This window comes from Strix aluco, chromosome 3 (genome assembly GCF_031877795.1).
Source record: "Strix aluco isolate bStrAlu1 chromosome 3, bStrAlu1.hap1, whole genome shotgun sequence".
In the NCBI taxonomy this organism is placed as follows: Eukaryota; Metazoa; Chordata; class Aves; order Strigiformes; family Strigidae; genus Strix; species Strix aluco.
Window position 1 is genome coordinate 4,416,342 of NC_133933.1, and position 27,947 is coordinate 4,444,288.

At 39.4% G+C, this 27,947-nt stretch overlaps 1 protein-coding gene across 4 annotated transcripts in view; it reads left to right on the plus strand.

The window, feature by feature from the left end:
- Positions 1–27,947, plus strand: part of PLCB1 (phospholipase C beta 1) — a 406,198-nt gene that overhangs the window by 367,964 nt on the left and 10,287 nt on the right. For 2 of the 4 annotated variants that reach the window (XM_074817195.1, XM_074817196.1), the window contains exon 32: positions 14,464–14,528. The exons of the other annotated variants lie outside the window; for them this stretch is intronic. In XM_074817195.1, coding sequence (XP_074673296.1) covers positions 14,464–14,502 — 39 coding nt within the window. In that variant the 3' untranslated portion in view covers positions 14,503–14,528. The remainder of the gene's footprint in view (positions 1–14,463; positions 14,529–27,947) is intronic. 4 annotated transcript variants of the gene reach the window in all.

The following is a 27,947-nucleotide window of genomic DNA, read 5'->3' on the forward strand; positions in this document are numbered from 1 at the left end:
ATACCACGGCTAAACTCTCCTGAGGGTCTGGCCGTGAACTTTCACAAGAGGATCTGCTGAATGCTCAACGCTTTTAACAGTTCAACTTCTGTTTTATAGGTGTCAAGCCCTTGAAAATCTGTCAAAGCTAAGTAGATTCAAAATAGGATTGGAGACCACTTCAGAAACTAAATATTTTCAGAGCTGAAATTCTTGTTGACCAGTACTTTGAAAGGAACTAAAACTTTACTAAAAGGTGAACTCCAGAACTTAAGTCATTCTTTAACTACTAGAGATCAGGACCAGGAAGGCCTACTTGAAGGTGGGAATTACTTTATCTATGTCCACTCTAGAGCTCTTTTACCTTTGTACAGCATTTGGTAGTAGTCAAGGGCAGAGACGGAGTGCAGGTCTTAGTCAGCCTTCGGTCTGATTCACTCTGGTAATTATCATGTTCCTAAAGCCCCAAGCAATTTGGGGAATCTGGCCTACGATGACCAAATGCCACTTCTGGTATTCTTGCATATCTTCACATTGTAATTAAAGCAGAAATGATGTTGTCCCACTTACCCTGTAAATGTAAATGAGACTTTTGAGCACGGATGGAGAGTTTCCCCGTGACTTTCCATATATTTGATTAGAAACCCTACATGAATTTTGTATGTATCATGTCTTCATTCTTCTTTCCAAGAGCTGACATATTACTGTCGTCATTATTTGTTTCTGTGGTGCCAGCATGAGAGTGTTTGGCTCTTCATTAGTTGTCCGTATGTAAACCAATAACTTGTAATTACTTTTGAGAGTGCCTTTAGGAAATAAGGGAATGACACTTATGCATTCATATGCCCTGTTTTAGAAAGAAGTCGGAGGCATCATGCTACTGCCCTGTTGGAACAGATGTAGCTGGTATGCAAAATGTACATGCCACATGTGGGCTAACTATGAAACAAAATTAAAATTTTAATCAAAGTCTCCATGCATTTCCAAAGTATTAAACAGCAGATTGTTAGGCGTGTAAGTAGGTCACACATTGAGTTGAGCGATTGTGCTTTGTCCTTAGCCATCTGGCAACATGAATCAACGTCAGCTGGATGCAAATATAACTCTGCAAAGGTGACCTTGGTAACAGGATTGGTCCACTGAGCAGAGACTACAGGAGGTTTACCTGCAATCACAAGAATACTTCAAGGGAAAATCCAAAAGTAAGGTTTCTTGATTTTAGGAAATCTTATGACCACTGCTAGCAGTTTGGTAGTCTGCTGTTTGTCAGTGGTAGCTACATTTAGTTTCAAATCAGGAATTACTTTACTGGCAGTTCAGTGGATGACTGAAAATTCACTGAAATTCAGAGTAGGTATAAACGAGGTGGAAGACACCAAACAAAAGCAAAAATGCTTCATTATGGTCAATTCCTGCTAAAAAGAGAGATTCCAGATACTATCCAAGGAAACGTAGCTTTTGAAGCACTCAGTTTTTAAAAGTCTCTGAAGCTTAATCCAGCAAATAGAAATGACACTATCAAGACAAATTTGGCCATGAGTTTTAAATCTGTGGGTCCGAAATCTAAAGGGAAAATTCCAAAAGGAAAACAATGTATAATAAAACTTCCCTGTGTTGTTTCCAACTCAAAACAGTACAGCATTTTTCATGTATTAAAGGCTTTGCTGGAGCGCATAGTTAACTTGGCGTTTTGCTGCCTTACTTTAGGTGTCAACGTTTGAAATCTTTGGCTTAAGCATCTTTCAGAGTGACATGTCTGGATGACAAAATTAGAATCCAGTTCTGATGGTTCCCAGTCCTGTTCTGAAACCACTAATCCTACAAAGGAGTTTTGTGGTCTACTCAAGTTTTCCTAGTTGACTGCATTAACAATGAAGTCAGAGTTTCCCTTGTATGGAAAACAAAGAATGGGGAAAGGCAGATTTATGGATTTTAAGGTTTCGTGCTATCTACAAAACGGATTTAACATATGCCAAACCTACAGCAAAGAAGTTCACTCTGCATTGTCCTGAACAGAAGAAGCATGTTTCTTCTTAAACGAAGGAAACACTGTGAAGCGTGGAAGCCATCAGGTTTCCTCAGCCTGCCTTCCTCGCGTTATGACTCATGCGGTTAAAAACGCCGCTACAAAATGAGAATACAATGCTGTTGTCTGCACACAAACATGCTAATTTAAAATGTGTGCTCACATACTGTGAACTAATTGTCTTCAAAATTCGGAGTTACGTGGTTTCTCCAGTTACGGCTAGGGCCTATTGGAGTTTCCAGATGATGATGATGATGATGATGATGAGTATTATTATTATCATATCTGAAAGCATTTTATGGGAACATAGAAACTACTCGCCCAGTAAATGTGTCGAACCACATTTATTTCTGTTTCTCTAGGACTAAAGCAAAGAAAACTGCTGCTTAAAAGTTCTGTGAGGCTGTTGTAAGACAGTCAGGATGTGGGCAGGAGTTAGCCATATGTTTGTGCCCACAATAAAGAATGTCTCAGGCCAACATTTAGGTGAGGGTGTAAGAAGTTGTGTTACGTTCAGTTGACTCACCTGTATGTGTCTGAGGATGAGAATTTGTCTTGCTGAAAGTCAACTGGCATTACAAAAGGAGAAGTAGCAAATGTTGATTTATAACACACATTCTCATAATTTAAAGTTGTTATTGTCCACTGAAGATCACTTTTTCAACAGACAGGAAAAAAATCTGGTTTAGTACTGAAACTGTTAAAAAGTACCTTCGTCTAAATGCCTGTGTCTGAGAGAAAGTTTACAGTAACTCATAGCATATGACCACGGTGGATATGTGAAAAGTGTAACGTTTGATTTCGCTTTAAGCCAATTTTCTTTTTTATTTCACATAAGTATTATAAATTGACCTGCGACTACAGGCTGCCTTGGGTATATCTAGATTTGCAGTCAGGGTACAGCATAAGTTATTTTTAGATGTGAAATATCCTCGCATCCACAAAGAGTGTGATTATTCACTTGGTATAAATGCGCTAGGGAAATAAGCAAGTTTAGTGCTTTTAAGTGGTTTGCAATCATCTTTTTTCACGTTGTTGGATTTAAATCTTTTTCCAGTACTTGTGAACTACTCAGTTGGATTAGTCTGTTTCCAATTGATCACCAAGTCAGACACAGCAATGTGATCTCTAGGTTCCTATTCATGAGTCTTTATATATCTTTATATATCTTTAATATATCTTTATATATCTTTATATATCTTTAATTTCAAAGATATAATTTGAAAGACTTCTACTAACTTCATTAAGGATTTCATTGAACCCAAGATGAAATCGTGCTCCCTCCTGAAATTGTGAAATCTTACATTGATTTCTCAAGATCTCATTCTGAATGGCAGATGTTGGAAGCAGTACAGCAGCAGACATTTCCTAGGATATTACTGGATTCTAGCACAAATTCATGAAGTTGGATCCCTGCAGAGACTCTTGTTACAGATTCATATTCAGAGCAGAACTTAAAACTCATTAAAGCCAATAGTTTTAAGTGTGTACTTCCATGTAAGTGCTTGCTTATAGCACTGTCTAACAGAAACCAAAGGGAACAATAATTCCCTAATAATGTTAGAGACTTTGGGAGCAAATGAAATTGTTTCCAAATCAGGCAAAAATGAGCAGACATTCAGAATGCCAGACAATATCTGTAACACCTGGAGATTGAAGATGGGGAACATTTCTGATCGTACTTGTGTAGGTGTATTCTCAATCATTTCCCAGGATCAGTGAATTTTGTGGTTTTAGACAATACTATTTACAGATCAATTGAGTCTAACTTTTCCTTTTAATTAAGAAAGTTAATTGGAAAATGTCCTTAGAAATTAGGTTTCTCTCGTGACATACTGTAAATAAATAAGTTATGTTGGAAAACAGGATGAAGATAAATGAAGGACTGTTTCAAGTTTTCAAAGAACGTGAACTGTTTAGTCCTCTAAACAACAAAAGTACATTTCATCTTCTAAATATCAACACATAGCATTATTCATTTTATTATTATTAATTTGATTGCATTTTTAAATACGAAACACAAATAAGTGCTATTGCAAATATTTGCTTGCATTCATAGCGCTTCCCATTACTTCTGCGTTTCATCAGTGGTTAGTGCTGTTGAGCAGCCTCAAAACTGACCCCAGCTGAGGCAGCTCCTCAGAGCCCTGGGACAGTTGTCATTTAAACAGCTTCAGAGGTCTACAGTGGGCAGGTAATTGCCCACTGTCACTTCACAATTCCCTTTCGTAAGAGTATCAGCACTGCTGGTTTTATTGGCTCGTTGGGCGTGTTGAAGTCCTCGAATAAATTAGGTTGAAGGGAACCAAAACGTTGCTGTTTGATCAGACTTCCCAGGCAATGTGTAGGTTCTCGTTCTTTGATCGCTTTGAGAACTGTATGCTGAGTCAGCTGCCCCCAACACCGACCTCAGCTTTCTGCCCTACCTGTCCCTGCAGTTGGCTGGGTGAGATAAGTAACCCCCAACTTTCTTCCTTATTTGTGGTCCTGCCTGTCAATGTAAATTCCAGTTGGCAGCCGATTACATTAATGCACTTAATTAATTTAAGCTGCAGCAACTAGCAAACATACAGAATTTGCTCAACCATGCCTGTAAGAATGGCGTAATCTTCAGGAGAGAAAAGGAGGATTGCTAGGGATACTATCTGCTTTAGATACACCAATTTAAGTTAGCCATAAATTTGAATTGAAGCCCTCTTTCTGAAAAAATCTGAAGCCTGAGTTAATTTGAAATACGATGAGAGTTCTTTAACCTCCTTATAATTTTGTAGATAGAGTAGGACTCCATCTCTTGAAGAAATGATAGTGTTTGTGAATTTGCAGTAGCTCAGTGTGGGAATGGAGACCCTCAAATGCTTGGTTCTGCATGGGCCTCTCACAAAAAAAGACAGTCCCTGCCCCAGTTGCTTCCTGAACACAGTTTTCAGCCAAATGAATTATATAAATGTTTGAGCAAGAATTCAACACTTGTATTATGAAAGACAACTTGAAGTACTTCTTTCTTATTAAAACTAGTGAATATACATTGAACATGATTACATTAATTATACATCTATTGTATTTTTTTGCCATGTGATTAATATCTCCAAGCACTGTTTTTAAAAAAAAAAAATCCAACAACTAAGAAATTAATAAGAGATACACTGGGGTTGCTATTTGAATAAGTATTTTTAGGGTGTCAAAGAAAATGCTAGTAACAAAGTTGGACACTTCTAAAATTGAGTTTCTTTTGAAGCTGTACATTTTCAGGCCTTGCTTTATAAAGCATTGAGGGTTTTTGTTTGCCTTGTAAGTCTTGTAAGACACAATGCAACATTTTAAAATGTAGTGGTGGCCTAACATCAGTCATCACAGTCTTAACCTGGTGAATAAAGAGTTCTTCTACTTATTTCTGGTTTGAGAATTTTACCTGCAGGCCTACAATTGGTACAGTTTTGGTCTGGATCTTATAATTGTCTCTGAACGTTATTGCTCTGAGATAAGCATCACTGTAGCTTTTGAGAATCAGGAATCTTCCAGACTGACATTTGTTACTGTTATCTTTCATAACGTTTACTGTTTGGAGTTTAAACTCTAAAATTATCCACATGTACAATGCTTAGGCAACTAGCTTATCTGGGCACATAAAATAAAAGTGTTAGAGGAGGCTTTAAGTGAGACATATTTCTGTCTCACCAAGGATTTGCTGGACTTCGTGCAAAATAGAAGCATTTGTTGGCACCAGATTTGCCAATGTTCTGAAGACACGCCTGTTCTGAAGTCTGCAGGGTTGCTTCCTAGGAGGTTTTTACCTTTGTACATCACTTTGGCATAGCATCCTAAACTCAGACTTCTTTGTTGAAATGCGGTTCAAGCTGCTGTGATTGATTAGATCACCCTAAGATAAGCCTAAGCAGGTCTTAGCCTTTTGCAGTCGGAATGAGGCAAAGATTTTTGGAGAAGAAAAATAAGTTGATTTACTAGTAAGCAAAAGCAATGCACACTCTTCCTGTAATTGCATGGTCTTTCAGTTTATGAGGTTTAGTGAAAAGAGACAGTGACTGTATTGCCCTTCTCCTTAGCCTCTGGAAGTTTGGTATCATGATGGAGCCCAATGGGTACTGCTTCCCTGGTAACTCTGCAGTTCAGCTCAAATCTCAGGAACATGAATTCTCAGGAGTAATGTACTGAAAGCATTGGGTGGAATCTTCCCTAATTCAGGGCTGCTCCAATACATCCATTTTTCTTAGCTGTTCCCATGCTTGTGTACTTTTCTGACATAACTGTGTTCCAGAAGTGAAAGAATTGGCCTGTATCTACCCAGCACAATCAGTTGAAAAATATTTTTGTATAGACCCGACAAAAAAAGTGGGTGGATGAGGTCAAACCCAGACGCCACCTGCAGATATCTCCTTGGCACACAACTAGACTATTATTCTTTTCAAGGCCGGAAAGGGCTGGAATTGAGACAGAAAGGCTGGGTGGTCCTCAAATTTAATGTGCCAAGAAAGAGTTCCAGCCTCCTGTGCTCTTGGCTCCTCAGGCTGGACATAAAAAACACAGTTAAGCCATTCTGCACTTCATAATGTTGAGAAGACAAATCCCTCATCACCTGACCTCACTTTGGCCGTTTTGTCATTGCTTAGAGTAGCTGTTTTTATCAACCTCAGAATTAGGTGGTAAGTCTAGACATAGTCCACCAGCTGAGTCAATAACACACCGGGTTTGTAGCTAATTTTTCAGGGTTATATGCTGTTTGGAACAGGAAATCCATGATTTTAATTAGAAATAAATAGGAAATAGTCTGCTGTGAATTGATCTTGAACAGGTACTGCTGTACTAAATTAGTTCAAAATAAGTAGGATTTACCATTGAGCAAATTGATATTAAGGCATCTTGAGTTTATTAGCAGTAGCTACGTTATCTGTCTGAGGCTAACTTTGGTTTCAGAAAAAAATTAAGCTGAAAATCTGTTCTTAGACACAAACAAATGAGCTTACCATAGAGTATGAAGCATTGGGACAGAAGGGACTTCCCCCATATAGTCATTTGAAGAACTAATTGGCATATGTATTGCATCTTACAAAATAAATGGAACTAATAACAATTTGTCAAAAAACAACATTTTCATTTGTTTATTTCACAATCATTTAATGTTTAATGAAATTCTGGGAGATGACGTTTTCTTGATTTGGTGTTTGTGTAAAAGATCCTTTTATCTGACACTTCATTAGGAAAAGGATTTGCATTTTGAACATTTGTAGGAAATAAATCTCCTTTTACTGCAGGGAAGGCTGTGCAATCTGCTATATTTAACATAGAGAAGGACTTAAAATTGCCTAAGTTATCATGCTAGCTCTGTAAGACAAGACTATGCTATTGCTTTCAGATTCTAATAGTATTAAAATTTGAACTAATAACTTATATTTCATACAGTTTTGCAGATGGGAGAGTCGAGAGCTTAGCAGTGAAATGACTTACTGAAAGTTGCGAAGGAAATCGGTTTGTCAGTTAAGACGACTAAACTATTTCACTTGTATGAGACATTGAATCAATGAGATGTCCATTTGCCTGATGCTCATCTCAATTTCACTGGCATTTGCTCATAATCACTTCAGAGATGTTATTGGTATCACTTTGAATATGTACTGGTGTGATTTAGAATGACATTTTGGGGTAGGAGAAGAATTTTCTTTAATTTGCAATTTTTCAAATTTTAGTATCATTTATGGAAAAGCAATTTCTGACTCACCGTCAAGATCAGAGCACTTGATCCTTTACATCCCCTGAAAATACTTTAAAAATCAATGTATTAACACTTTATGACAATCAAATAATGTGGTACAGTTGCTAAATTGGGGCAACGAGTGTGTTTCACTGAAAAGCTTTCGGGCTTTACTCTCTTTGACCTGTTTACTATAAGGACAGAGGGAAGACCGAGCTATTGCAGAATAATGCTGCAGGCTGTGTTCTTACAGAAATAACTAGGTTAGCTGATGCTTAACTAGGCATCAGACAAGTAGTTCCAGTTTTGGGTACTATATACCTTATGTTAAAATTATCCATTGTGCAGACAGAAAGCTACTTTTAAGCTGGAGCTAAGCTGATTTCTCCTAGTTTTGTGGTTCACCTCAGAGAACAGAGGTGCTTCCCAGTCCTTGTTAAGTTCTTAGACATATATATACATCTTTGTAACACTTGAGTTTTAAAGGATGAGTGAGAATTCAGCATCGCTTAACATGAAATATTGAGATACTTAATCTTTATCAAAGGACTATTTGAATGTGTGATCTAGTCTTTATGAGAGGAAAAGTGCCCTCAGTAATGTAGATTCTTGCATAAAGTCTTTGACAGCTTTGTATTCTCCTATGATATAACAGGTTTTGTGAACACTGATTGTTTTCTGGATAGGAACCTTGGTACTCTGACAAGAATTCAGCTTTACAGTAATAGGACCATTATGGAACAGCTTAAAAAGCTCCATTATCGTGTAAGAAAGCAGGTAGTAGGCTCTTGGTGGCCATGTCACCATAGCCAGTGAAAGAATTCTTAGTTATTTTAGTGCTTACTGAATGATAACAAAAAACCATTCTGCCTAGTAAAAATACAATATGCTTCTGTGTTCCCTTTCTCTTTTAGCCCACTCCCAATGGTAATCTAAGTCTTTTTGATTCTTTCATTCCCTTTCATTGACCAGACTGGAATGCATTCTTTCATAACTCCTAATGAACCCTAAAATAATCCCTCCCCAACCTGCTGTTGTGGATTAGCTATAGCAATACTGTCTCCCTTAGCATTCTTTCCATTTTTGAAGTGATTTTGACTTCTTTGTGATGAGTAGTTGATTCACAGGGGTTGTCTGACTACCTCTCAGACTAAGGCGATTTGCCAAATCCATCCATGGAGTGGGGAGCGAACTTTTCGTGTACTCTGACTGATATCAGTAGCAAAATTCAGACTGACTTCAGTGGAGCAAGCCCACGTCCTCAGTGAGTCAGTCTTTGAGACTTTCAGTTCAAGTCATCCACTGAGACCTTCACAGAATCTCATCAGCCTCATTAACGCAGTGCATTAACTAACTCATCATGCTTGACCAGAGCAACACAAACTCTGGATAAAAGAGTCCCAGATTGGACTTTTTGTATCTAACATTCATCACATTAATGGAAATACGTTTATGAGAAAGAAATTCCATTCTCTTGATCTTTATCTAGCTTGCAAGCTAATAGATGTTATTCTACATACAGTAAAGGTGATAGATAAAATGTTTTGTACCTACAGAATTTCAGTGATACTCTGCCTGGACCTTGTATTGAGGTTTGGGAGTTTTGCTGGTGAGGTGGGGGGAGTTGAGCTGAAAAATGTATATTCTGACTTAATCTTCTGGCATTTATGGACCTGTTGTAGAATAGTCGTTGATTTTTTAAAAATGTTATAATGGAAATAATCAATAGGAAGCAGAAATGGAAATGTTTTTTTCTTGAGCAGGAGGAGAAATAGGAGTGCATATGAAGACTATTCTTGCTGCAGTTGGGTTGTGTATGTGTAACTTAAGGATGAAATTGCATAGTGATGGGTTTAACTGTTGTTAAACCAGTGATTTTCACTGGCATGCAGTAGAATTAATCTGAATTGGTTTTACTGTTCACTGAGCGAGATCAAAGCCAGGACCATTCTCTTCCTCTTGAGTTTCTTCCTCCATCTGTCTACTTCACAGTCAGCCTCGGATCGGTTAGTAAGCAAACCTACATGTGGATTGTTATTGTGATAGGGATCTCTTCTGGTCCAAGGAAGATGAGAATATAACAAGATTACACAGCTTTCAAAATACGAATCCAAGTTGCTACCTTAAATGTTTTTCGTACTGTTTCTGTGTTGCCATGAGCTAGACTTTGTCCTAAGTGTCTGTTTGTGCAACCTTGCTGTAGATTACACCCATGGGAAAGTATGCCCTTTATCCTTTCTTTTCCTTTTTTGCTTGGTTTTGCTATTCAGTCTTCTGTTTGCAGATACATATATAAAGAACGCTCTTATGTAAAACATATCTGGCACGTTATTTTCAAGATGAACTCTAAAACACACAACACAGATGGAAGCAGATTTTGAAAAGGAGTCATGGCTTAGAAATTTAGGCCAGAGCTTCTTCCATAAAGACCAAGAAACTTTTTCTTGGTCCATTGATTAACTAATGGACAGCATATACTGTTTTCCAGATGGCTTGTTTTTTTCCCCCAGTTTAGTTGCCAGTGAGCACTGCTTGCTTCTTAGTCAGGTGGCCAGAGTTTCAGCAGAGATATGTCCCCCTAATTGCCACCAGTGAAGAGGTATCTTTTGGCTAGCTGAACCCTTGATAAGAGCAATATAATACAGAAGCAGGAGGAGCTAGAAAGTTTCATTTCTAAAAATCTTAAGTCACTTGCGTTGTACCATTGCGTAAAAGTTTTCCATTTCCCCTCAAACTGCTTTTTAAAATCTTTTCTTCTTTCTTTAACATAGTGATTTTGTGCTGCTGTGGTCTCGGAAAACACTGTAAGTGTATGCCAAAAGCAGAGCCAACAGCAACACATGTAAGTTGCTGAGTAACTGAGAGAGGTATGAATTATTAAGAGAACTAAATGATGTGCTGTGAGGCAACTCTTGTGGATAAACAGTATTCCCTTTTTCTTTTCCCTGATACAATACACTTTTCTTCACTGTATTTTTAAGAAAAAATCACTGTATTTGTAAAGAAAAGTCATATTAGCAACATTTGATTGGAGGTGTTAGGTCAGCACAATTTATTGTGGTGAATGACAAGATTCTGTGCCACATTCCTACGCACTAGCAAGAATATAAACCTGGACTAATTGTGGAAATAGTTCTTTATGGTAATGTCACAATAAATGAGAACATAACACAGTTTTTCACAACAACTTAGAAACCAGAAATACAAAATGCAGCCTTTTTTGTGGCCCTTTGCACAAGTGGTGAGGGCACATTCAGGATCATCAGATAAACCAGAATATATTCAGCTTCAATATTTTAAAAGCTTGAACTTGCACTGGATTGATTTCTGGACTTTCTGATGTCTGGTGTCTTCAGAAGACTGCTGGGAAGCCAGCATTATGTAGACATTGACTTTGCATAGCAGACAGTGTTTTAACACTTCCCCCCGTCATTAGTGTTCCTCTGCAGTCTAGTTCCCATGTGTGTCTTCTCTAAAATGTCTCAGCACTAATAAAAGCAATAGATATTTGGCTGTTCAGTTATGATTTGGGAAAGTACACGTATTTTCTGTATTGTATTATCTATGCATTAGAGATTTCACAAAAAGCTGCTTAATGCAATGTCTGTACGTACAGAAAGATCCTTCTCACCCTAGAATCAAGAAGTTGCTTGGGGATTTTAAAGACCAGGTAATTATGACAACTACAGTCACAACCATCAGAACAGAAAAGACCTTGAAATTTGGTGTTTGTTTTAATCCCTGTGTTTCTCTCTGACTTTCTCTTCCTTACGCTGCAAGACAATGCCTGGAGCTCCAAAACTAGTGAGCACTCCTGTGGTAAATATGTGTGCAAAATGTATGATATATGTCTGCTACACTAGCGTCATTTGGGTCGGGAGGATCCTAATGGTGCAAGTGCACAGACCATATTGTTAAAAGCTCTCTAAACAATACAGGGTTTGAGTGGTGTGTACCCCACTTACAGCTGAGTAGTTGTATCATGTAACCGTATCATTTCCAGTCACTGTGGAATCCATGCTATCCAGATATCTCTGTTGCTTTCAGTGGACTGTGTTTTGATAAATAATCAAAGGGAAAATCCTCAGTCTGATTAAGTAGAGGGGTGCTTGTTATCATTTCTGGATGTTGCTTTTTTTGAAATGTTTACTTATTTTGAGCCTGATGTTCATCCTCCAGGTAGGTAAAATCTGCATATTGCCAAATGTGTGCCTGCTTTGCACACCCAAATCCTGGCGTGTGAGCACTAGCCAATATATACCTGCAGTCACCTGCATGCTAAGTAGACACACATTTTCACAAACCAAGATGTGTCCTTTCACAGGGAGGCTGCCTAAAAATGGTGCCAAATGTAAGGAAAAGTAATAAAGTTGCACAAACTAAGGAATTTAGCAAGAGGATGCTTAGTAATGTTTTCCAGGACTGGTTTTAAGGGAATTTCTAATCAAATCTTAACCTGCCTTCAGTAGTTACAAGCCTCACTGAAGTAACTAGGCCAACATCCACAGTAACAAAATGTTTGTGTGCTGCAAACATACATGTAATTTTGTAAGGATTGCCAATTTTAAGTAAGGCACTTTATCTGATTTGTCTGTCAGTGGGAGCACAAAACCAGTGAAGTATATAGATCAAAGGGACAGAAAAATGAAGTGCATCAGGAGAAGTGATAAGGAACTATGCAAAACAAAGTAGCTTTCTTTTTTCACTTTACATTTCACCTTCTTGCTGCTACATTTTTTCTGCTACAAACTGTCACCTTCTGCTTCCTCAGCTAATAGTTTAGATTCCTTTTGCATGTCAAAATGGTGCAAGCTACCACAATCACTGGCACCCATTTCCTGACCATCTTATACCCAACGTGTATCTTATAACACCATTTGTGTCAGTGTTAATGCAGTAGCTTTGCAGCCCGCTGCTACCAAGGTGAGAGAGAGTTCAAGGATAAAATAAATAAAATGGTTTCATTCATTTGTTGCAACACAATATAAGAAGGTGGCATAATTTTCCTTACACAGAATTTCAATCAAATCCAGCCACGTTGTTAGCTGATTGTATTTTTTTGCCTGCCATTGTGACTCAATTAGAAGGCATTTATGAATCTGCATGAAAGTAAAATGAGGACACAGTGCTCAAACCTATTGTTCTGCTTCTTCCCCCATTACCAAGGAATTGGCTCAAAAATTATATTCAGTTTAAGAAAATGCTTTGAGAGGAAATATTTTGTCACAAATTTTAAAAGTACTACTTCAGTTATTAAGCTAATCTTTAAAAATTAAATGAGAAAGTATTTTGTGCTATTGTCTGTTTCTACTTCTTTTTAAAGGTTTTGATTTTTAATTTTATTTGTAACAAACTTGATAGCTAAGATAAAATACAGTTTACCTCAGTGAACTTGCATGCAATTATTGCATGGCTGACTCTCACCTAATATCACCATATTATATTGGATGCCATGACAGCTCTGGCTCCTGGACAGTGTAAATACAATACTGTCTTGAATACGTGGTAGAGTATAAAGTATATGATGTGGGAAGTGTCAAGATTTTAGTGGCACCAACTGTATCACAAAAGAGCTGTGATTTAACTTCTACAAACAGAACCAAGTTCAGAAATATGCTCATGCAATTACTCTCCATATGAAGCAGTAAATCACCTCATACTGAAATAACACTTATTTTAGAATAAAACAAGACAGTTACCACAATAATTTGACACAACAGAGAATGAAACACACTGCAGCCACTTGAAAATGGCATGGCAATGTTGTTTAAAGACTGCATTTAGCAAGAGCCAAAAAGTCACCCATTTTTTCAGTTCCTGGGGGTAATTTTATAGCCATCTTCTATAGCACAAACTAAAACACTTGGGTCTTTTTGGTTGCTGCTGGATTACCTTCAGGACTTCTTTGATCCAGACCTTAGACCTCTTCAAGAGAAAGAGTTTAACTTCAGGGTGCTCAGAGTGGTCCGTGATGAACCACGGCTATCCCAGTGAGTCAGCTCTGAGCAGCGTGTAGCTGCCCACAGCACAGCAGAGTCTTCTAAGGTAGATGGGACAGTCTGATCATCCTGCTGCTCTTTTGAACTGTCAAACAGAAGATTCAGCTCCAGAGATAAACACCGACTCAGGACGAAGGCGAGTGAACAGTAGTAACAACTCCAACAGCAGCGTGTCCCACACCTTGTCCTGCTCAGGCGCTCGTGCAAGACTGCCCCGGAGGGAATAGGCTGTCTGGTGAAGGAGCAGCACCACCCTTGCGATGTCCTTGAAGGTTTTCCATCCAAACTGTACTGAGTTCATGGCATTAGGCATGGCAGCAGTCAGAGGCCTTCCTGCTGCAATGGCCAGAGGTATTTCTTCAAGCTCATACTTCAGGTGGCATGGCTGATGCTCATTTTTTCCTTCAGAGACATGCTTCTTTCCCCCTCCCAGAAGAAAAAGTGACACTTCTTGTGATGTGTGTAAGCTGCAACTTCAACTAAACCCGCATCTCCCACGTAACACAGTTGAAATATTGTCCTCTTTTAGTATGGAGTGACAGGTTGTGATAAATAGACTGGTTTCTCTGACTAACATGTACCTAGTCAAATATTAATGAGCCGGCACACAGAAGCATGAAGTAATCTTTTGTTTTTCATTAAGTGCATAGATTAAAGAGATGTTATTTTACTGTAATGCACAGAATTATATCATTTCAGCTTAGAGTAATTGTTAATCACATCAAATTAAAATGATCCTTGGTTTTGTTTTAAAGAGCATAGAAGAACAAGAAGTAGAGGAAAAACAGAAGTAGAAATGGAATATGAGACTATAGTGAAAGTGAGTGAAACATTCCCCTTTTTGTCTAGTAATGCTAATGTTGTTTTCATTTTACATGTCAAAACTAAGTCAGGAGTGTCCACAATTTACTGCCTGGTGGTTCTTCTGAAATCTTTGAGCAGTTATAGCCCTGCTTATTATCTGCTAGTTGCATAACATATGCTGCCACTGACCATTACATCCTTTTTATACCGTGAAAGCAATTTGTGGCTTCTTCAAATCATACCCCACCCCATTGTCTCCCTGCCTGTTTTATTTATTGCTGCTTTTGCCCCACCTCAGTGCAGCGGTCAGGGGCTGTGTGTAACAGCATGATTATACAAGCTTTCTTTCCACAGCCCTTTGGGTCATCAGAATATCCTCTGTTCTCTGCTCACAGTAGCTGCAGTACTCTCAGATCAGAAAACCAGGCACTATGAAATGTCTCTCTGAAGAGGTAAAGAAGATTGATGCGGGGGGAGGATGTGGGGGTAGGAATCGAGAGCATCTGAATGTAGAGGTAGGAGATGGGGAAAGGGGTTGAAGGTAGGAATTCTGGGTACCTCTGAAGATTAAATCTACCAAGCAGATAAATTAAGGATTTGTCATCTGGGACACCAGAATATGGGATAAAGAAAGGATTAACCAGGGCATCAGAGCAGGAGGAAAAATTGGGGGACAAAGAGAAAGAATTTGTGAATGTGAGTCACTAAAACAGGATTAGTGAAGCCTAAAGGGGAAGATTTAGAGGTAATAGAGTGAGTTTTTCAGGGAGGAGGAAGGGAACAGAAGACAACTGGGGAAAGGCAGGCAAAGCCTGGAAGAAAGATGAAAGTAGATTAAAGTAAAAGAGGTTTTTTCATTGCTTTATGGAAGGGCTGATGATTAGAACATGCTGATAGAATGAAGTATTATTTCAGGTATATCTCTGCTATCAGGGACATGATTATGTATAAGCAAACTTCCTGAAACCTCCTGTATATACAGTCATGCCAGGAGGTCCTGAGCTTTCACTGTCAAGGGGGTAGCAATAAGCCACACACTTTTGTCACTGAACCAGTGAATCCTGCTTGCTTTGTATTTTTTTTTAATATTTCACCTTCTACTGCTATCTTCTGGAATGCTTTGATATGCTTTGCTTGTCTTTGAGAGAGAACCACCACGGCTTCTCAGTGAGGACTCGTATTTGGTAACAAAACCTGCCTTTCTGCTGCAGTTACCTGGATGCGAAGGATTTTGGTTAATTGCCAGGCAGGCAGTGTTTGCTTTTCAGTGTCCTCGGGCTCAACTCACACACGTGTGCAGGAGTAAAAGGAGCCTTCTCAAGAGAGCTGCAGCTATGGAACGTCCTTCTGTGGCTTTTCACCACCCCGCACAAGGTCTTAACAGTTGTTCTGTAATTCACAGTCCTTCCTAATGACAACCAAGGCTCAGTTTTGGGGACTATTTCTCTGCCAGTCTGTGTGGTGCTGGCACCGGTGTTGGCAGCGATGCACCTTCAGCGGTGGTGAAGGTTTGCTGTCAGCGCTGTTCTGCTCCCTGGCCAGCAGCAGTGTGGTGGTTCCTTGTGCTTTCCCTCGGGGTTGTTTTATCAGCCCGTCTAGGGTTTTTTGTTTGTTGGGTTTTTTTTTAAATACTTACCATGTATACTTCTATGGACATGTACTAGCAAGAAAGAAGGAACCAACTCAGTACGTTTGATCTGTGCCTTGCACAATACAGATTGGCTTCTATACTTTACTGAAAGGCAAATGCTAAGTAAGTCTGATTTATAAAGTGTGACTATAACTTCATCTGTCAGGCTTTTTTGCTGTGAATCACCTGTCTCTGCCAACATGGACACCAACATATTCTTTATGTAGCTATACATATCATTGCATGCTTATGGTTTATTTAAATGTTTTTTATTGTTGCAAAATAAGTGATCGTTTTTCAAACACTTGTTAAAAATAACACAATAATGTGTTATTTAAAAATAAAACAACCTTAAATATTGTTTAGTTCTCTCATTGTGGTAAGGTTAGAGATTAAAACTGCTAGGTGGGGTCTTGATTTCATGAATGTTGTTTTCCTCTTGGACACAGGCAAGGCAACTAAAAGTGTACATTTCCTGAGCAAAGTAGTTGTGACAAAAGAAAGCAGAACCCATAATGAATGTGTTGGCACCTTGACAGTATTCAAAAGAGTGACTTACTGAAGATGGCAAAACTAAATTGGCAATTGCTCACTAGGGAACTAGGATTTCTTTGTTGTTTCTGACTAAGTGTCACAAGAATATTGATTTCTCTTCCTGAGGGATGTTCTGTCTTCCTTTCCTGAAAAGCAGGAGAATAGGAATAGAGCTGAGCTGCCTTGAGACAACTCAGTGAACATTTAAAAAACTAGAAAATCTTGTTTTAACTCTGTTCTCATCATACATCACTTAAATTTTAAACATTATGAGGCCAACCTCATATCACCTGCCTGGGTCAAATTAAGATATCTTGGGAGGACAGTGGGGATCTGGGCAAATCCAATTGCTCCTGCACAGTTAGACAGAAATCAGACCTCAGACAAGAACCTCCTGTGGCGTCATGTAACCACTTATGATACCACTGGAGTTATTCTTTCCTTTGCTTCATCCTGCTCTCAGGACTTCGGCCTTATAGCCCATGTAAAGGGAATTAGGAGAAGCTACGCAGGGTGGAATTACCATGCAGTGTACCCTACCTGTGCGTGAAAATTGGGAAACAGAATGGATTAGCACCAGGTACGCAGGGAGCTCCAAACTGGGGTGAAGCAATCCATCGCCCTAAGGTTTACCTCACTCCAGAGCAAATATAAGAATGATGGGAGAAAACTTTCTTGTCTTCAACCCCTTTCTGTCCTAAGCTCTCACTGCTGCATCCAGAGGGCAAGACGGTTTGAATGCTGTGACTTACCTGGATAGGAGGAAGGCAGGTTGCACAGAAGGAGAGTCAATTTTTCCTGCAGGACAAAAAGGAGTGTCTCAGCTTTTGCCCCCATGTAAGAAACCACTGGCTTTGGGCTGAACAAAACTAATGACCTTAGAGAATATTTCTATGCAGGAGAGGCACATAATCCTTCTAAGGACTGTGTGGAAATCTAGAGAAATGACCTAAATTTACAACTTCATTCAGGAACTGTCCGAATCTATTAGTGACTAAATGTTAGTCATCTATAGGAGGAACTTCCATTTAATTAACAGCTATGTTTATCAACAGCAGAAACCTAAGATAAAATTTTTGAGACAGAAAGAGGGACTGTAGACTTAGAATTCTGGTCTGAACATGCAGCTCTTTTTATTGCATACGAAATGGCTTTTCCACTAGGATGTTTTGGCCAGGTAGGGATGACTCATGAGAGCTCTAAAAAGCAGGACCTAAAAGCTACTGCTACACTTCCTTCATCCTTTAAGCTGTGGTTCAAATGAACACTGAAGTGCATGATAGAGTTTTTCAGTGGGGCTTCAGCCATATGTAGGTCTTGTCTAGAACCAAGCTGGATTTTTTTCTAAACCTGGATTTTTGTAAGTCTTTTGATAGCTGTTATACACAACCAGAATTGTGTGCGGTGCAGTGTCAGCCTCCATGTTTATTTACTGGGGGAATGGTATTGCATGTGGTAGCTCACATTCTGACAGCTTTATTTTCACAAAGTAGGTGTTAATGCCTGAATAAAACATATGGTGTGGAGCTCATAGGGCAAATTATTTCACAACCTGCTGATACTGAAGGTCAGTATTTCTAGAAACTGTTAGTATATACAGTAGCTTATCTGTGGACCTTCTTGAGGTTATTTCTATTAGTATATTTAGAAGTGCCTGTTTGGATCAGTTTTATTCTGCAGGGTGTTATATAGGTCAGTGAGAGCTCAGTGTAGTATTTCCACTCTTAAAATGCTCCTTTCTGCTGAAAATTCTGCAGGTTCAGTTTTCAAAGCAGAGATCAGGTTTCAGGAATCAGTATTCCTGGTAGGATTGATGGCCTTGGTGGCAATTAAATCCTTCCCTGTCCTTTTAGTAATACACCTTATACCACATAGCTTGGATGCTGCTGAAGTTGAGGTATGATAGATATACGAGCCTGTAATGCTAAGTAGCATGGAAATTGTAGAAGCTCCTGGGAACGATAACTCACTGTCAGTCTTTTTCTCGAGGAATCATTGTAATTCTGAGCAGGGTCTCACGCTCTCCATGGCATAATGGAATAAATTCTGCAGTAACTTCTCCCCAATTCCATGTCAGGCTTAACATCTCCTCTTGGCCTGGAGTACCCTTCATTCCCATTTGTATTCAGACAGACACTACTGCGGCTCCCACTTCAAAATACTAATTGGTTGAAAATTAATTCAATTTTTTAAATTATTACTTAGCTTTTTTATTTTTTAAGTGATTTTTTTTTTTTTTTAAGACTGGGGTTAATTTCTTGTAATATCAGCTGCCCTTTAATGTTTGTGACTCCCTCATAAGCAGATTTAGGTCAGTGATATAAACCATGTTTGATTTTACATAGGCCAAGAACCTCTCTATTGGCTGCTGCAGGAATTGATACAGTGTGAAAAAGCAATAAACCCGCTCACAGGTCCTGATCTTTTGTGTGAAATAGGTGTCTGTTTTCACATCCAATCACCACTAAGTAGAGAGAACATACTGTAAATATGAATGGTGCCTGCTAAGAAGTTGAAGTATTCCGTGCCCTGCTGTATTCCTTTTTGAAAAGTTTTCTGGGAAAGTAAGTAAGCTTCACCACCCAATCTTCCTAGTGTGATCGTCTGTTATAGGTGCCCACCATGACAGTGTCCATTTTCATGTCCAATTCTGTCATTACCCAGAGGCTTTCAGCAGGTCCCTCTCTTACAATATGCTGGAGATCAGAAAAAAAATGAAGATCCTTGATAAATATCTTACCAAAGACCCTCTTTGTACCTGTCCTCCCTGAACAAACTGTGTCTTCTGTATTAATATTTCAGTAACGTGAATCGTTATACAAAATCTGTGATTATGCCAGTGAAGTCACTATTTTGATATACTTAAGAATAATCAGATGCCTTCCCTTTTTCCTCTGTTTTGTGAGTATATGCATCCACAAACACACAGACCTGTCATGAGGATTGACACAGTATTCACCCTCATTTCCCTCCTATAATCGTTTATTAATATTAGTAGGAGCACTTTTTGAATAAACATGCATATAATAGAGAACATTTTTAGTGTCTTTTGTAAGAGTCACATACCGAGTGCAAGATACTGACATTATGAAATCTCATGGTAGCTAGGCTGAATGTTAAAGGGGATATCTCTTTTTGTGCACAGAAGTGTAAACCACTATTGTCTGAGGATAAAAAGAGCTGTGTTACATACGGAAAGGTGACTGCCCAATGCTCTGCCTTTTCTTATTTAAAAGTACAATGAAGCATAGGATACAGGAGACAGTAAGGTGAAACAGCTCTGTAGCTGCTGGTGTGGCATGCAGAGAAGACTGACAGATAGCGAGCTGCTGTGGTTTGTCTGACTTTAAAGCATCATCACTCTCAGGTGTGATCACCTCTGTCAGGCATGCTTTTCAACACAGAACATTTCAGCTGCTTTCTTTCTAATCTCTATGGCAGGAAGACACCATTCCCCAAATCTGTTTGAATCAGCTGAATGTTATCTTTGACTCCTCATTCATGCTACAGGCATAGAGGATTTGGAAAAAAACACCTATCAATTAACGGCTGCACTTTTTGAAATAATCCCACTTCCCATCATCGCTGCGGCAGAGGAAGGACAGCGGCTGCAGCCAGCAGCTGCGACTGATGTGGCAGTCCATGCTGTGTGCCTCTGACAGATGCCAGCATGAACCACCGATAATGGTACAAATGCCAAATTGTAGTTTCAGTGTATCAGGGAAGCAAAATATGACCAGACAAGAGAAATTCAGTTGTCCTAAGATCTGTTCTGCAAAGACAGCTAGACTTAAAAGAGTGGATTGAAGCCTTCTTTGAGAGCCTAGAGCTGTAACAGCAGGAGAGAGAGAAACTAAAAGTTGTGTCTTCTCCTCATGTACAGACCAGATGTTCCTCTGCAACCAGCCTCCCTCTATCTTCTAAAAGAGTCACTAAACTATTTAAATTTCCCATCCACATTTACCTTGCATTTGTAAATGATCCCGTTGCAGAATCTTCTTAATCAGCTATCCTTCAGGTTATATATCTTGCTGTTCTTCCTTTGCATAATCACCGGAGTTCTTTTCTTTTTTGTCTGAAAACAGTCATACGATGCGATCAGAAAATGAATACAGTGAAAATGCAACACTGCAAATTAAACACGTGGATAACAGCTTGTGGCTTCAGTAGTCTGTGTTAACATGTGACAAGACAGAATAGTAAACTGAGAAAGAGTTCTCCTGTGAATTCGGTGCCCCCATTATCTTTCCTTCTTTATCCGAAGGGCTGAGGAAACCTTTTTTGTTAGCCAAGTCAGCTTGGTGCTTCGGCTTAATATTCATTGCATAATTTTAAATACAGATCGGTCTACAGTGCTGCAATTAATGAATAGCCTAAAGACTTATTATTTCAAACTAATTGATATGTAAGAAAGTTTAAATAACATAAGTGATAAGGAATTTTTAGGAATAACTTCTGTAACTAACTGAGAATAATCTTTTTGCTGTTATATAGAGTAGCAGATGACTTAATTATTCAAATCTAATGCCTGTCTGTATTTCTATAGTTCTAAATACGTTTTCATGAGATGGGGAAAAGATGACATTTTACAGTCATTGTTCTAAAAGGGTTTTTTGCAAGTTAATAATCTCATTCATTTCTGATACTTGTCTACCATCATTTGGAATACTCCCAAAATTCAAGATAAACTTCTGTTATCCTCAACAAAAATGTGTATTCTACACATATTGTAAATAGAGCTTTAAACCAAGCAACCAATGTTTTTACAGTATTCTTTTGCTTCCTCAAATAACCTGATCGTTTATGAAAGGCCTTTATTTTTCTAGTGTTCATTAAACTTATCTTCAACTAGATTGTGATCAGAATTGGCATCAGAGAATACACTGTAAAGTTGTAAGACCTCTCAAGAACTTTTAATGCTTTTGGAAGATGTCAAGTACCAAAGTAATAATAAAACACTGATAGACCATTAAAAAGATAAGTTCTTATAATGGAAAGAGGTTTTGTTCTACTGCCAATTATTATTTTTCTTAAATAAGGTTTTGCATGGTAGGAAACTTTTCCAAGATAGAAGCTACCAGTAGTGATACACATAAATGAAATAAGATTTTAAACAATTTGGAGCTCTAAGGAGATCATCTTATACATTTTGATGGCATGTCTCTCAGTGGAAAAAAAAAAAGCAAAGGACTTAGTGAAGTTCCATGAGATTCATCTCAGTTCAGGCTTGACCCTCTGGTGAACTAAACGTCGATGAACTGCATTAACTTCAGAAAAAGAGAAGCCAGCCACCAAATCCAGCACACACTGATGTCAGTAGGAAAGCTCACTCTTACTGTAGACTTGAGATCTGAATGAGGCCCCAGCATGACTCCATGTGCTGTGGCCCACTGAGATCAGTGAGGAAAGGGGATACCAAAGGAACTGATTCTCTAAGTAGTTTTAAGCTGTAGTATCCCTTATTTTCCTGTCTCTGCTGGCTTCTAGGGAATTTGCACATCCCTTTTCCTGGCAGCAGGAAGATCTGACCACAAAACTCAACTGTGCTATTGGCAATACCATTAAGAGATCTGTTCAAGAGGACTTTAAGATGTCCAACTGCATGGCAAGATGAAAAGCATACCACAGTGCAGACTTAAACACGCAAGCGCTATGACACGCATATTTTCTATCACCATAGCTCACTGAATGATTCCACTTGAGAAGAGCTGACCTCAGGATCTGTGCTGGCTGGCTGGACTGCAGCACGATCAGGGTGGTAGTCCTTCACCCATAATAAGCATTAGGAGGGCAAAACACCTTCAGCGGTTTCCCTTCTTCATGGAGCTCAGGTGCTTAACAGAAACCCCGAGCAGGTTGTATGCAAAGAGAGAGAAAGGTGGGCAGGTCTGGATGCAAGAATGGCATCTGACCTTCTCTGTGGTCATTTGTTATTTCTACCTGTCTGTTGAAGAAGACTTGGATTTTAAGCAGCAACCTGGTCCTGTTTCCTAGACTCTTTCATGCTTTGCAGTTTGCTTAAGTTGCTAAGACAAGACAGTTGAAAATCCTGAACTTCTGAAACTTTTGCACTTGTCCTTTGTGAGTCAGTTTACCTTCCGATCTCCGCTGGGGAAGGAGTATGCACTTCGTGCCATTTTATGCCAGTGGTTCCTTCCTTTGACCTGGTTAGTTTGGGCCTGTGCTTATATTGTTGCTGGTACTGTAGATCCAAAACCCATCAAAATCTTCTTGTCGACTTAAGTGGACTTTGGGTGTGCCCCTGAACAGGCGTGAATTCAAGCTACTCTGCACAGCAGTGGGACAGGCTTTGTGTTGTTTATCTAGCTTTATGAAGTTACCTTATATGTCAATTTTTGCATTGTGGGATGCTTGCTGAACTTCATTGAAATAAAATTTTCCGCATGGTTCATTTAGACTTGATGGGTAATTAGAGAGTTGCCTGAGTTTGCAGTAGTCAGCATTAATATGACCTTCGGAAAAAATGTTTAAATAAAAAACAACTGAACTGAAATATTAATCCCTTGAACTTAATCATGAGGATGGCTCCATTAACCTCCTATTGCATAGTACTACTTAATCCAGTAATAGCAGTACAGACAAGAAGAGGAGGGTTTTTTCCTTTTAAGTTCATTGTAGTATCGGGAAGCAAAAAACTTCAGGCTATTTTTAATTGGGTTGAACCTCTGGGCGGTGCCGTTCTTACATTAAGCTATAAAGTTTTTAAGAGTTGCAGTTAAAATTCCACACTAATTTTGCTTCTCAAGTCAAAAAAAAGTATGTTGTGTAATACAGCATGAAACAACAAGAAGTGGTGGATATATGGATGAAATAATGGTGGAAGTAGAGAGATGTGAATGTAATAGTAATACATAAACATGGAGCAGCCATAAACAGTATCAGACTCTGTATCCTTAGTAGCAACGATACATCTCCATTTGATGTTCATTCTATAATGATGAACATACGCATCAATATATAAATTTGAATCAAGTCCCAACTTTTTGTCATTGTTAAACGGCCTCAAAAACTTTGCTGACACTTGGAAGTACAGTCATTTCTGGAAGACAGAAAAAGAGGGACAGTAGCTCTGTCTCCACTGTTAAACTTCTGCAGGTTCTCAGTGGATTTTTTTGTATTGGCTTGTTATGTTAGAAAGTAATGGATCAGTCATTAAATTGGCTCATTGTTTGGGGAGAGTCAATGCACATCACTAATAGTAAAGAGGAAGCCAGATTCATGTTGTTAATGAGTTAGGAAATATTTTGGAATAGCCTTCGTTGTTACAACAGATTACAGAACTGCAACTACTTGAAAAGATTTTTAAAGAAACTTCTAAGGCTTTGATCTCTATTCAGAGCCTGCTTGCTTTTTAGTCTAAAAACATTTGTTTTTAACAGGATATTAACAGAAGGACTCACTGCTCAGTAATTTTCCAAGCAGACTTTTCAGTGAGGCTCCATCCTGCAGAGGCTTTCTGATGTGAAGAGGTATAGTCAGTGCAAGGTAAACTTCAAAGTGCAGCATAAGGCTTTATTAGTGTGATTATTTTTTGAACTAATGATAGCTTACTTCTAAACCTCCATGCAGTTCCCTGACAATTATCAATGACATGGGAATTACAGTGAGCATGTGCCTTAAGAAACGTGCCGTCTCAAGATACACGGACCTTAGTGTATGTCAGGAGCTCTTTCTACTCGAAGTGGACTTGAGAGTCTGGGCTGAGTAGGGACGGCAGAGCAGGGTATCGCAGTGAAAGGAGGTGCCAGACGTAATCATGGGATGACTCTGTTCCCTTTCCATTGAGTAGCACAGCGATGCCACTAGAGAGAGACAGAGAAATAGATTATTTATTTCCTTTTCATTGTCATATTTGAGAGACATCTCTGCTCGGAGGGAATTTTTTGCGATACCGATGGGACCTGTTAGAGTTGTCCTGCCAAGAATCAGACACAGGCAACACGATAATTATCTATTAGCAAGGTGGATGTGAGAGACTGAAAAACACTCCGTTAAACTGTATTCAGAGTGCAGTTCAGGCAAGGATCCAAACACTGTGGTGCGGGTTTCACCACATTTTTTTCAGATCTGTACTTCATCAGCTCCTGAGTCCTCACACAGGAGGCCTTAAGCACCTGAGGCTTTCTTTGCTTGTCTCTCTCCTCTTTCAAAAATAGCCAGAATCTCTTGCTCTGCGGGACAGCACCGCTTTTAGGCAAAACACGTTTTACATGAAGTGGCCCCGTGGATTCCAGGGCCCCCTGGAGACATCCTGCTCGGCTGCCGTGGTGCTGCAGAGCTCTGAGAGTCCAGCATTCTCCAGTTCACCCGGGATTTGAAATATTTCTGGAATATACTGTTGCTGTTATAACCTCAAGATGTCATTTAAAGGGAGTTTCCAAGGGACTGTTATGACCTCTTGAGCGGAGAAGTACAATACTGCTGGTCTTCCAAGGCCTGTGGGACACTCAGCTGCCTGTTTACAGGGTGCCTTGGAGGTATCATTGGAAGTGGGGAAAAATCACTTGTTAGAAGGTAATGGATGCACTGATCTTGTTTTCTTGTTTGTTTTGAAGACAGTCTCCAAAATATGGACAGCACTTCATAAAAGGACCAGTTAAGAAGCTCTTTTTGAGCTATGTCACTAAAGTTATTTACCCTGGATCCACCCCAATAAACTAAGGGCAGTATCTGATGATAGATGAGACTTCAGTGGAGTTTCTCTGGATTTATTGCATTGAAACTGAGCAGATTTTCTTTTGCTTACAGTGAAGCTAAGTTCCTCCAGTGATAATGAAAAAGAGCAGAATCTAGCCTTAAAATGCTATACATGCTCATAGAGAGGAATTTTTTTCCCATTCATACTAGCTCAAATTATCTTTATTCATATGCATCGTGAGATGCATAGGTCACGTATTTATAGAGTAATCAAAAAAAAAAACCAAAAACTTGACAGCTTAAGAAAGCATTTTATCCACAAAAGGAAACAATTACACAAAATAGTCATCAGAAAGAAGAGTGATTCCAAGTATGCAGCTTACAAGGCACAGAGCAGGGTTTTGCATGAGAATAAACTGCTGTACTGATGAAGAAACGGGAAACAAAAGTTATTGTGAAGAAAATCCTCCCATAGAATTCAGTACAAGCTATCTCTTGAAAGAAAATGTAAGAGGTCTGAAATTACTACTAATAATACAACTGCCAGTAGGAAAAGATCACCAGTTCAGGCTTTTGCTGTAATGACTCAAAAGTTTTCAGCAGAGGTACAGTACAGGCATATGTATATATAATACACGTATAAACTGGGCAACACTGATGGGCATCTCATCACTCAAGCATTTAGTTTTGAATTATTTCTTGGAATAGCTTTTGGTTTACCATACAATAAGAAGATACGAGTTTCTTTACGAGAGTGTTAAAATCTAGAAGCCCAGGTGCCAGGTTTCTTCACAGTCCCATTGGTTTAATTGAGGTTGCAGTTAATAAAGGTGGAGACACAGATTGATGAAGGCCCTAAGGTTACAGTCTAATGCCTTGAGACAGCAGATATTAAAGGACTCATTTATATGGGGACTTGTTGTACATTAGGGAGGCATAGCAAATCACCTTTGCTTTAATAGGAAGAGACATGAAGCTGAACCATGGAAGGGGAAGTCGAAGCAGGAGTATACAAATAAAGGAAGATGACACAGGATACAGTTTCTAGACTCCTTGGCTTGTGACATGCTTTGGGCGTTTACAGTGATTTTTTCAAGCCCATCTTGGGACAATTTCTGAAGGAGAGTATCTGGACTGTGCAACCTGTTGACATGGGAAGGCAGGGGTGGCAGTAGTGGATCGGTCAAAAATACAGCAAGCATGCCTGGTCTCGGGAATAGCATGGAGACCTTGGGGGCGGGAAGATAGGCTTGGTGTGTTAGACCAGGTGTGAAGGACTGGGGGAGCTTTTTCTGAGAGAGAAAGGGTGTGAGATGGGGCTGGCAGAGAGAAAGTCCTAGAACTGGTGTCCCTTGTGTCTGTCCATTGGTTACTGAAAAGTAACTGTTACTTGAAAACGCAGTGATGGGCATGCACTGAGACTGAGATGTCCTTGTCTGAGGACAGGAATCATTAAGGGGAGCTTTCCAGTCAGTGTAGACATTTCCTGTGCCGGCTGTCATTTACCTAGTGCAGAGCTGTTCTTTGCACCATCTCTGATACTGACTGCCCTTAGGTTTTCTTTAATTCCACGCTCCGGCATCTTTTGAGATAAAACCTCAGCTACCTGAATAGTTTCATTTCACCCTTAGCTATTTTGTCCTCGAGAGGCTATGTTAAGCCCAAGTATTAACACGGTGGCATGTTCCTTTGTGCACTTGCTTGTAGTCAGTAGGAGAAAAAGAAAAAGAGAGCACTTAGGTGCTCTCTGCACATGTAGAGTTGTTAACTCCTTTCCCAGGCCTGGAGAAATAGCTTCCCAAGAAACTGCATCGCCCAGCTGCTTGCTTTGGGCCATTCTTCCCCATGGCAGAGGTGGGTATATCACTTTTGGAAATCTCCTGCAGAGGAATCCCGGGTCTCCTCAAACCCATCATCCTCACCTCAAGCCACCGTCTTCTGCGGGCCACCATAGCACAGTGAGTGCTGCAGAGGGACTGTGGCCATGAGGCGTGAGGACAGCTAAGCTGTGGTTATTCCTTTGCCTTCCCAGCAGAAATCTGCTTAGTGGAGGGAATAACATGGTCCTTAATAAGAAACTCCTTCTGTTTCCAATTACACAAAAATTGCTGCCTATAAATCACTTGATCCCTGAGCTCTGTTCCTCAATTTCACTCTCCCCGTTATTGAGCCTCCATCTGCTTTTAACAATTCTTGCTACTCATATATCTTTTAATGCTGTATCCCTCCAGAATGGCTTTCTAATTAAGTAAGCTCTGAAAATGAAAAGCAGCAGAACAGCAGCTTGCTTGCTCTCTGTACCCTTAATCTGGGAGTCCTCTATGTGCTATTTTGGAAGCTAAATTGAGGTCGCTGACATTATGCATATTTGTTGTCTGATGCAGTCTTAAAAGCCCCAAAGCCTCTATTCAAAATTATCTTTAGGCACATGGGTCAAACATTTGCAGGAAGAAAAATAAGTATTTGGGGCTTTAGCAGATTTAGAGAAACAGAGGAGGAGTGAGAAAGGGGCCACAAGCTCAGACCAGTATTTCTGCTGCAACGTGCTTTCGCTGTGACCAGTGAAAAGATCATTTAACAAAATAAACATTTCCAAGGACCTGTGAAAAGGAA